Source organism: Eptesicus fuscus, chromosome 15 (assembly GCF_027574615.1).
Source record: "Eptesicus fuscus isolate TK198812 chromosome 15, DD_ASM_mEF_20220401, whole genome shotgun sequence".
Lineage (NCBI taxonomy): Eukaryota > Metazoa > Chordata > Mammalia > Chiroptera > Vespertilionidae > Eptesicus > Eptesicus fuscus.
The window spans coordinates 71320196-71331959 of NC_072487.1; the positions used below are offsets into that span (position 1 = coordinate 71320196).

An 11764-nucleotide genomic window follows, 5' to 3' on the forward strand; every position below is an offset into this window, starting at 1 on the left:
GGAACCATTCATTTAGGAGGCCCTCTATTTTACCTACAGTTTGAGGTTTAGTTTGTAGCTCACCCAAAATTAGTAACATGAATTAAAACAAAGTCCACCGAATTTTGGCAATTCTGGGAATCTCTCCCAAAATCCAGCTCCCCAGCCCCTCAGAGGGCAAAAAGGAACCAAAAATAACAACAGAAGACGGCCTTCATTTGGAAGAAAGGCAGCCCTGCACAGCTACTACCACGGGCAAAGACGTGCACAAACCGCTCAGAAGTGAACAATGGCGAAAAGAAACTCAAAGAAAAAGACAAAGACAAAGCCAGGGCAGGACAAAAACTGTATTTTCTTTTACAATCTCTGGGAAAGGGCTTCTCTCCCAATGAACTCAGATTAGAAAAAAATAAAAATAAAAGTTATATTGTCTTGGGGTGGTAGAATTGTGTATAATTTTTTTAATTTTCTTTTGATTCTATAAAACTGTTTCAGTAAATACTGTGTTTAATGTGCAGGATGGAAAATCTGCACAAAGAGCGGTCGAAAGCATGCAAAACAAACGCCCTTCGGGAATTTGTATAAATATTTTCAGTATTTAGAAGCAGGGCTTAATAGCTTAATGAAGTAACACCTGTAAAACGACCAAATCACAGCAGCGGTGTTGTACTGGGCTTGCCTGAGCTAGAAACAAGGGCTCAAATCCCAGCTTTGCCACTTACAGGCAGAGCAATAAGAGGCAAGTTACGAAATCGCTCCTTTAAGTTTCAGGTTTCTCATCAATAAAATGGCAATGACAGCATCCCTTCCCTAGAATTTTAACTGAAAATAATGTAACAGCATGCTCTGGCACAGAGACACTCCATAAGTGCTTTAAATGTGAACACTAAGCTTTAAAAAGAAAAGAAAAAAAAGGAACCTATCACACATGCAATGCTCGGCGCTATCCTGGAGCCACACAAATGGAACACCGTCGAAACCAACTCTCTGCCAGCGGTGCTGTAAGCTACCAGCTCACACACAATAACCAGCAGCTAAGGTTTCTAGCGCTGTTTCAGACATGCTTTGCCACGAGTGAGTTAGAGGACCAGAAAATTAAGCACCAACTATTCATAGAGTCACACAGGAGTCTGAGACTCTGGGAGTAAAATACAAATTCTACTCTCAAATTTTCACAGGGGCAGGAGGGACAATGGCTAGGGAAAGCAGATTGGACGAGGTTGGAATCCTGGAGTCCTGTTTCACACAAATGCCCTGAGGGGAACACAGTAACGCAGCCTGGGGCAGTCCCACAGAATGGCTTTTTTTTTTTTTTTTTTTTTTTTTTTTGCTAGGATGAGGAGTAGGAAGGCTTGGGCGGGTCTCTGAAGGAGCAGCACTGCAGCAGTGGGTGTGAGCGCCTGCTCAGGGAGGCAAGGGGAACTACTGAACAATTGGGGGGGGCGGGGGGGAAGAATGGAAGGTCTAAAGCCCAACTGGAAGGGAGGTGGCCCCAGGTGAAGGAGTTACTCCAACACTGAAGTCAAATGCCAGGAAGGGACCGGCACTGAGGAACACAGGAGAGGACAGATGACAGAGACCAGGAATCAAGCCTAATGGTTGGCTCGTTTCTGGGTGATCTCTGTAATGTCAGTGGCCATCTCTACTGCCACTGGTCCGTCCACACCCTCAACATTTCTGGCCAGATGTAATCTCCCTCCCTGCCTCCAGAAGCCGCATAACAACCTTCTCCCTATAGCTGCCACACTGCTCCTTCTAGCTGGCAACTCTTCCCCTATCACTCCTGCTTGGAAACGTTATATAGGAATCTCCAGGACAAAATCAAGACAATTCAGTGTGCATCATCGGGGCCCTCTCCAGCCTAGCTTTCCAGCCTTCCCTCTGCTCCCCCTGAACATCATGTTTTTGCTTCTGCTGCACCCCTGCATGGAGCACTCCTCCCACCCCATGCACCTGCCTCACCCATTCAGCAAACTCTGGCCTTGCCGTTCCTTGACCACACCAGTCCCTTGTGCACCACAGGGCCTGAAAAGTCCTTCCCTTGGCTCGGAGAGTGGGGAAGCAAATTCCTGGCTAATTCCTACTTGTCATCTAGGTCTCGGCTGATGTTACGTCTTCCACCTTTCACCTATCAGACTGGTTGGTTGTCAGAGAAAGGCATTATCTTATTCTCTTGGGAGGAGGAGAAATTACTGCAATCTGTTTGCAGGGCAATTTGGTAATAGCTCTCAAAAGGTAAAACATACTATATGGCCATCTGTCAGTTTTTTGGGCTGTCCAGAAGCTGTACTTCCTTCCTACATTTGGGGAACCCCACCACTGTATGAGGAGGTAACTGAGCTTCACCAATCAGAAGTACCCACTCTCCTTTACAAAGAACTCTCTGGTGGTGAGCAAGATGGCAGGAAGACTGGGTTCCTGAGACAGCCGGGCAGCAAAGTGAGCAGAGAGCCAGGGAGATAACAAATACATTTGAATAAAGCAATTCAAAACAATTCTAAAATTACTGTATCTTCATTTTAAAATAATTACAAAGATTTATCCATATGGTATCCAGGGGTAAATCATTCTCCTCACAAACACCACAAACAGGGAACAGCCACTGTATAAAAACTTTTTAAGAGGCTACATAACACAATGGAATAGCAAAATCTCAAACTGGCAATTTCCAAACTATTCAAGGCAGCAGTGCTCCTACTTCTTCAGAGCCAAATGTAAAAGACTGAAAATGTAACAGGTAAAAAACAGCAGAAAAAACACCAGGTACACAGAACCTGCTCAAATTTCTAGACCTATACAATTTTTTAATATGTTTTCACTGATTTTTTTAGAGATAGAGGCAAAGAAACATCAATGAGAGAAACACTGATTGGCTGCCTCCTGCACGCTCCCTATGGAGATCGAGACTGCAACCCAGGCACGTACCCTGACAGGGAATAGAACCAGTGACCTCTCAGTGAATGGGTCAATGCTTAACCAACTGAGCCACACCGGCCAGGGCTAGACCTATACTATCTGACTCAGAAATCTATATATATGTAAAAGGCCAATATGCTAAGTGTATGACCGGTTGCTATGACACGCACTGACCACCTGGGGGCAGACGCTCAATGCAGGAGTTGCTGAGCTGCAGTGACTTGACAGAGGTGGTTCTCAAGTGATGCACCCGGAACCAGAGAGGAGGGAGCCCGATTCCTCACGTGGCCATGCAATTCCACCTTCGGCCATGGGTTATGTTGCTGTTGCTGGGGCAGTGTCCGCTCCGAATCTGGTTTACTGCACACTGTGCTTGCGTCCACGCCCTATACAACAGCAACTTTGCAGAGTGCCCTCTTGCACTCCGGGACCCCTCGGGGGATGTAGGAGAGCCAGTTTTGGCCCTATCCCCACAGGCCAGGCCGAGGGACCCCACCTGCCAGAGGGACCCCACTCACTCTGCAGATGCCTTTCAAGCCACGGCGCCACCCCAGGTGCGGCCGGCCAGGGAGGTACCACGGGAGGTTGGCTCCAGGGCGTGTCCATCTCGCCCACCAACAGCCACCTTCTAATTCATTTCCTTTCAATGTGCCCGAATCCGTGAATGGGGTCACTAGTTTAACATAAAATTTAGAACTTACTCCAATTCTTAACATAACTTTATCACTCTTTTCTTTTTGGTCATTAAAAAATTACTCTTGCCCTGGCTAGGTGGCTCAGTTGGTTGGAGCATTGTCCTGTACACATACCTAGGTTGCAGGTTCAATTCCTGGTTGGGGCAGAGGGGAGGTGACTCACATCAGTGTTTCTCTCTCCCCCTCTCCCTCTCTTTCTCTCTCATCAATAAAAAACATATCCTCAGGTGAGGATTAAAACAAGAGTATATAATCCTACCTGGGTTGGCTAAGTAGAGTGTCAGCCCTCGGACTAAAGGGTCCGGGTTCGATTCCAGTCAATGGCACGTACCTTGGCTGCAGACTCAATCCCCAGCCCCCTGTGCGGGAGGCAACCAATCGATGTGAGTCTCACATTGATGTTTCTCTCTCTGTCTCTCCCTAGTCCTTCCACTCTCTCTAAAAATCAATGGAAAGAATATCCTCAGGTGAGGATTAACAAGACAACAAAAAAAGTTTTAATGAATAAAGAACATATACATACTCTTACCTAGCACTTAAGAGCTAAAATGCAAATGTAAAAACCTGATCTCAAAAGAGTAACTATTTACAGGCCAAGTACTGGAATTATATGTTACTTATAATGTTATTTATATATTATTTATAACCTGGTTGTGTGTGGAGGTATTATTTCACAGTGAGGAAATCGAGGTTCAAAGGAATCAAATGCCTATGATCCCTCAGAGATTAAGTGGCAAAGAGGAACTCCAGTTACTCTACTTAAAAAAAAAAAAAAAAAAAGCTGCGTGTACCAGGTATATTCCCACAGCGAGGCCTCCACTCCAGCTTTCCCTCTGCCCAGCAGGCTCTTCCACTCAAACCCACCTTTTCATAAGATTTATCTTGACCTTCCTATTGAACACTACAGTCTGCCTTCCATCCCAACACTCCCAAGTCCACCTCCCTGCATTTATTTTTTTTTTTAATTTTTTGTTTTGAGATAATTATAAATTCACATGCAAATGTAAAAACTAATACATGGAGTTGTCATATACCCTTGACCCAGTTTCCCCCAAATGTAAAATCTTGCATAACAGTAATATATCATCTACATTTCTTTTTTCGCCTAATATTTAGCACTAGAAAGTGATATTAATAGTTGTTATTGTCTGTCCACTAAAATATAAACTCCTTGCAAGCAAGAATCTTTATCAAAATTTTGTTCACTGTTATATCCCAACACAGAGCCAACCTGTAGAAAGAACTCAATAAATATTTGTAGAATGAATCACTTTATTGCACTGTCTTCTCTAACAGGAAATAGACCAGCTCTTTAAGAGACCATCTTGGTAAATAAGAGGATTCTGAAACATCAGAGAAACATTACACTCACCCATGGTGACATAAGGCAACTTATCAGTTGATCCATGAGGATAGATGCTGTAGAGGTGAGGTCCAGTAACATCTACGCCCCCCAAAACTAGGGCTGCACCAATGTAACCTTGATACCTGGTGATCAGAGTATGCATTAAGTTAAGTAGTCACTGTAACTTAACCAAAAGTATATAAGAAGTCAGAAAACAAAAAGCGTTTCTTACACTGCCACTATTTCATTAAGTGGTTACAGCTTTGATGGAAACAAAATAGGGAATGGGATGAATTTTATGGGGATCTAACTGTGTACCAGGCCCTGTACTAGGCATTGTCATAAGCCTTGCTTCTAAAGTTAAATCCTGCCCTAGCTGGTTTAGCTCAGCGGATAGAGCATCAGCATGCAGACTGAAGGGTCTCAGGTTCAATTCTGGTCAAGGGCACATGCCCGGACTGTGGACTCAATCCCCAGTGTGGGGCATGCAGGAAGCAGCCGATTAATGATTCTCTCTTATCACTGATGTTTCGATCTCTTTCTCCCTCTTCCTTCCTCTCTAAAGTCAATTAAAAAGAAAGAAAATAATAATAATAAAGTCAAATCCTGTACTTTTTTCCTTATACAACTGACTCATTTTATGTAACTCAACAAAAATGTCAGAAGATATAAAGGACCATAATTATTCTGGTTTAAATTTTTAAATGTTCCTCTCAAAACTTTTATAAAATTTAGCTTTTACAAAGTATGTTAAACTAAAAACAACAGAACACTGAAAAGAGAAAATTTAGAATTCCTAAAACATTCTAAAGAGATTAACAGAAACATCTGCTAGATTTAGCTAAATGTTATAAATGACATTGCAAGGAATCTTGAAATAGTCTATTTATTGCAATTTTCTAAGTTTCAAAATTGTTTTAAATGTAATGCACCATACAAACCACCAGAGGGAGCTTTGTATTTAAAATCTAATCAAAATCACAAATGTCTTCAGAAATCTTTTTTTTTTTTCCTTAAAATCCAGAAGACGGGTTTTTGGGTTTTTGTTTTGTTGGGTTTTTTTCCTGATTTGACAGAGGGAGGGAGGGAGGGAGGGAGGGAAGGAGGGAGGAGAGAAACATCAACCGGGGATCAAACCTGAAACCTAGGTATGTGCCCTGACCCAGAATTGAGCCAGTATCCTTTCGGTGCACGATACTGAGCCCACCTGGCCAGGGCTCATCAGAAATTTTGACCACGGATGTGCTTTAACAAGTTCTTACACTATACTGGGAGAATTTATTTAATAGGCGATAAATCTCCAGGGTTAGGATGATGATTACGTATGTACATAAATAGAAATCACTGACATAGGTCTCGTACAGCCAGAGCAGAAATTGGGTGGATGTGACTAGACTTCCTGCCCATATGACTTATAAGTCCTGGTCACCTCACCAGTAAAATGGGAGCTACTAGTATACTACTATTGCTGCAGAGCTACATTAACCTCATCTCCACTTACTGAGAGTCTCGGGGCCATGCCAGATGAAGGCCTGCAACTGTACAGGAAGGCAAGGGCCAGGCAGGAAACAGATGTAAGTGAACCAGGCAGGGACTGACAGACCAGACACAGGATCCCACTTCTCAAGGCAACATCTGACACTCAGTTCCAGAAGATTACTGCCATGTGTTACCCCACACTTTTTTAATTTCTTTCCAAAGAAGCCAGAAATACTGATTTTTTCATTCAAATCTCTTGTGTTGCAGACTCAATCCCCAAAGGGGGCCTTGCAGGAGGCAGCCAATCAATGATGTTTCTCTCCTCATCAATGTTTCCATCTCTCTCTCTCCCTCCCCCCTCTCTAAAATCAATAAAAACATATTTTTAAAAGGTATCATGATGCACACATTCCACAAAGGAAAGAGAGAATTTGTGAAAGATAAGGCAGGTCCCAAAAGAAGCCAGTATTCCAACCCAAGACTAAATATCCAGGCTATTTCCACCATAGTACACTGCCTCTCTTCACAAGAAGTAAATCAGAAAATGGACTTAAGAGTTTAAAACTGTCGAGACCTATACAGACATGAAGTGATGATGCGATTAAGGAAGAAAGAAAAACAAAACTACTAAGAGGAACTGTATGTGGGAGTCAGCAGGCAGTAAAGTCACGTCAGGCAAGTGACTGTACCTCTTTAAACCTCAATTTGTTCACATATAAACTGGAGAAGCCCAGACCTCAGGATTAAAAGGATAAAATGAGATCAGGCAAAAAGCACTTAGCGCACAAAGAGGTCAATATCGGTTAATATCAATGTCACATTTTTCATTTTATTATTTCTGCCCCTTGAAAGAGGGAGGAAAAAACAATCACTTGTGTTTTGTGTAACTGTGTTACACAAAGACAAACTCCTCAGAGGTTCCTTCCAGCTCTTTCTTCCTATGAACAAAAAGGTTTTTTATCCAGTAATATCCCTATGCCTGAGGAAATGACTCAACTGGTCACACGTCATTTACTTATGAAAAAAACAGACAGACCCCATCAATTCAAACCCATTATCAAAAGCCTTATAAAGTTAAAAAGACGTTTTAGCCCAACTAGCATGGCTCAGTAGTTGAGCATTGACCTATGAGCCAGGAGGTCACGGTTCGATTCCCAGCCAGGGCACATGCCTGGGTTTCAAGCTTGATCCCCAGTGTAAGGCATGCAGGAAGCAGCCAATCAATGATTGTCTCTCATCACTGATGTTTCTATCTCTCTCTCCCTCTCCCTTCCTCTCTGAAATAAAATTTAAAAAATAAAATAAAATGGCTTTTTAGTAACAGTTGAGTTCTAAAATAAAATATGTATTTCTGAATGGTTTTCCTCTAGTTTCCAGGTTTCCCTTCCTGCAAATCTAAGACATGAGAAAAAGATGCTGTAGAAATCCTCCTCCTGGAACCTTACCTGAAAAGCATCTGCTTCAGCATCCGATTGGCCGTCACAACTCTGGGGAGGCGGCCAGTGGAAAGGGAGTGGAGCTCCAAGTTGGAAGAAATGAGCTGGGTTGTCATATCTGTGTCTGCAGCTGTCCCAGCACCACAACAACTAAAAGACACAATGAAAAACAGCTGAAATCAATTACCAGAGGGTTCAATTAGGAGTTTCTTCAAAAACATCCACGAAATTCAGATACATAGATGTTTCTGAGTATATCTGTACTGTAACTGCTCTGTCTAACCAAACAAATAAACATTAAACTGGCAATATGCATCTACCTATATGCAAATATATTTCCACAACTGAAAACCAAAATGAGAAATAGCTGAAATCAATTACCACAGGGCTCAATTCGAAGTTCAGGTACATAGAGAGATGTTTTTGAGTATATCTGCACTGTAACTGCTCTGTTTAACCAAACTTAAAAAAACATAAAATTCGCCAAAACCGGTTTGGCTCAGTGGATAGAGCGTCGGCCTGCGGACTGAGGGGTCCCGGGTTCGATTCCGGTCAAGGGCATGTACCTTAGTTGCGGGCACATCCCCAGTGGGGGGTGTGCAAGAGGCAGCTGATCGATGTTTCTCTCTCATCGATGTTTCTAACTCTCTATCCCTCTCTCTTCCTCTCTGTAAAAGATCAATAAAATATAAAAAAAAAAAAAAAAACATAAAATTGGCAATATGCATCTAACTATATACAAGTATATTTCCTGTGCACAAATGAAACATTGGCTCCTAAAAGAGTATATATAATCCTACAAATATATCCAGGTTGTACAAAAGAGCAAGGCATGTTAAAAGTCTTGCAATTTAACATTTACCAAGTATTTACTACCAAGTATCAGTCATCGCATTAAGTGCTGGGAATAAAGAAAATATGACAAAGTCCTAGCACTTGACTTCAAAATTGAGTGGAGATGACACAGGTAAACAAAAATTTACCTCGTATAATACAATACAGTAGCACAGGTACAAAATGTTAAGGGAAACTGAAGGAAAGAGCAATTAATTCTGATCTTTGAGAAGAGGTTTCATATGAGCTGGATTTGCAAGAATAAAATAAAAACACTGTATAAGCAGAGAAGAGGAGAGGGCATTTCTAAGCAAAGGGGCTTGTATAAGCAAAGGTGAAACAGCGTGGAGACGAGAGGAATAAAGACACCAGGGAAATAGGGACCATCCAGGTGTAAGTAGAGCAGTGGGTGATGGCAACTAAAATGGCTGAAAAGGTAGTATTTTTATGAGATTGTGCAAGGCCTTAAACAGTTTCGATTTTATCCTGAAAAAGCAGCGTCAACCTGTAAAAAGTCTCTTGAAAAGTTTTTAAAAAGGAACATAATTTTAAATTTGTGTTTTACAAAACCCAATATGACAAGAGGAATAGACAACAGAGATGGAGAAGAAGCCAGAGGCAAAAAAAAAAAACATTTTAAGTGACAACTGCAATAGTCCAGCTGAGAAAAAAAATCTGCACTAAGACCTTAGCAGAGGGAAGAACAGGAGGGAATAGATTCAAGGGACACAGAAGGCACACCAGATACCAACTGAATTGAAGCCTAAAGCAAAGACGCATTAAGGATGACTTAAGTGCCAGGTGGATAAAAATGCCATTTAAGGGAGACAGAAAGAAAATACAGATTGAACCACAGGTTTTAGGGAGAAACATAGTAAATTCAATTTTAGCCCTGAAATGTTTAAAAATATAAAAGCTATTAAAACGAATCAATACTTACTAAATGTTAGGAGATATGAAGTGTATCTTTGAACAGTTCTTGTCAGCAACAACCATCCCTTCAGTTGCCCTTGTATCTGCTCCAAGTACTATGCCATCCTGTTTTTTAAAAACATATACTTATAAACAATCTTACATATATAAGCCACAGCTCTCTACTCTAGTTTGGGAAAAACAATGTTGGCCATCACCTGCTCACCCAACCATCTACCCCCCAAAAAAACACTCCTGCCAAAAATACTGTGCTATACTTACAGAATTCAAGATATGGCTTTTTAACAAATGTTATTGGTTGAATCCTTAGTAGGTGGTAGGAATTATCATTCCTGTTTTCAAATGAGGCTCAGAGATTTAATGAATTCCCTTACAAACCAAAGCTAATATGGGGAAAGTCTAGATTAAGATACAGAAATCCATTAAAATAGCCACCTGTCGATTTGTTTTTAAAAGGTCTCACCCTTTACCCTTAATAACAATAACCATTAACCCTTCTGACCCTTTCAACAATTTACGGCAGGAGTTATTATGTTCAACTGGTTGATGGGGAAAGTGCGGCTGTCAGAAGAAAAGTGAGCTGTCCCAAATTGGAAGCAGCATAGAAGTTGAATGGTTACACAGACGCCGGTCTGACCCCAAATCTGGTGTTCTCCCACTACATCATCCTGCCTTCTAAAGTAGTAACTTAAGACCGGAAAGTAAACTGGCCTCCTGGCAAAAACTCTGCAAAGTGAGAAAAGAATATAAACTGTTGATAGCACACAAATCCTAACACAGTCCCTCCGGAAGGGCCGGTTCCTGATGTGCTCTGTAGCATGTGCCCTTCCCGGCAGAGCCCAGAGGCGTCCAGGGGGCTGGCTCGTGTACACCTGCTGCTCGTCGCCTGTCCCGGCTTACCCTATAGACCACCCCCGCGATGGTCGTGCCTGTTTTCCGGGCCGCTGGAAGCTTGTACCCTTTCTTGGCAAAATCGGCTTCCAAGACGGCATTTCTAGGAGCAAAGGAGAGAAAAACACATTGACCACATTGCGCCGCACTGGCAGAAAGAGTGCCTAATAGGGAACTCGGGGAAAAAAAGAACCTACTATTCACTATCACGCCCATCTGTTCACTCAATCCTCCTTCCCAAAATCAGGACTATTGTCCCGTTTTTTCAGCAAACAGAGCCTCAGAGAGGGGCGGCACCTCGCCTAAGGAGACGGAGAAGGAGGGTATCCAAGCGCTAGGGAAAGGGGGAGAGCAGACCCGGCCTCAGGAGAAACCCACGCTCAGGCCCCGATTCCCCTGAGTCACACGGCCGCGGGCGGCGGGCCGCGCCGCTCGCCCTTCCTCTGCACTTCCCGGACCAGGCCGCGGCCCAGCGCCGACCCCCGGCACCGCACTCCCAATCCCACCCTGAACCCGGCGCCAGACATGGTCGCACCTGCGGCAGTTATCAAACGAGAAACCTCCAACCGGTGGCTGGCACACTGACACAGCCGCCATCTTTCCAAGAGACTACTTCCGGGCCGGGGGCGGGAGCAAACAAAAAGAGCCGAGTACTTCCGGCGCCGCGGGCGGCCCGGGCTGCAGGGGCGGGGCAAACTCCGCGCTGGAGCGATTGACCTTAGAGTTGCGAGATCCTAGAGGAGCCCGGAGGTGTTTGGAGTGTACCGCCCCAAGTGGCATGGAGGAGAGACTGACGCCCGGAGCGGGGAAAGGACTTGTCCCAAGGTGGGAGCACCAGAGACCAGGCCCTATGCCAGCCAGACCCGAGATGTTAATTCGGCTCCTTGGGGCATCGGAGACAGACACACCCAGGTTCCAGACACAGCCGCACCATCTCCTTGCATTGTGCAAGTTCTCTTAATTCTGAATGTCAAATGGAGAAAATAGCTACCTCACCAGGCTGCTGTGAATTGAACAAGAACACTAATCATTAGAAAATGCAAATCAAAACCACAGTTCGATACCACTGCACACCCACTAGGATGTTGTAATCAAAAAGACAGGTAATAACAAGTGTTGGTGAGGATATGGAGAAATTAGATCCCTCCTACATGGCTGGTAAGATATAAAATGGTGCAAGTGCTCCAGAAAACAACTTGGCAGTGCCTCAAAAAGTTAAACATGGGCCCAGATTCCTCTCTTATGTATATAATCAA

At 43.4% G+C, this 11764-nt stretch overlaps 1 protein-coding gene across 1 annotated transcript in view; it reads right to left on the bottom strand.

Annotated features, from left to right (window-relative positions):
- Positions 1-11127, bottom strand: part of PSMB7 (proteasome 20S subunit beta 7) — a 52173-nt gene extending 41046 nt beyond the window's left edge. Inside the window, exons 1-5 of the mRNA XM_008155277.3 lie at positions 11044-11127; positions 10518-10611; positions 9625-9722; positions 7860-8000; positions 4963-5078 (exon numbers count right to left, since the gene is read on the bottom strand). Coding sequence (XP_008153499.1) covers positions 4963-5078; positions 7860-8000; positions 9625-9722; positions 10518-10611; positions 11044-11105 — 511 coding nt within the window. The 5' untranslated portion in view covers positions 11106-11127. The remainder of the gene's footprint in view (positions 1-4962; positions 5079-7859; positions 8001-9624; positions 9723-10517; positions 10612-11043) is intronic.
- Between the last annotated feature and the right edge of the window lie 637 nt (positions 11128-11764).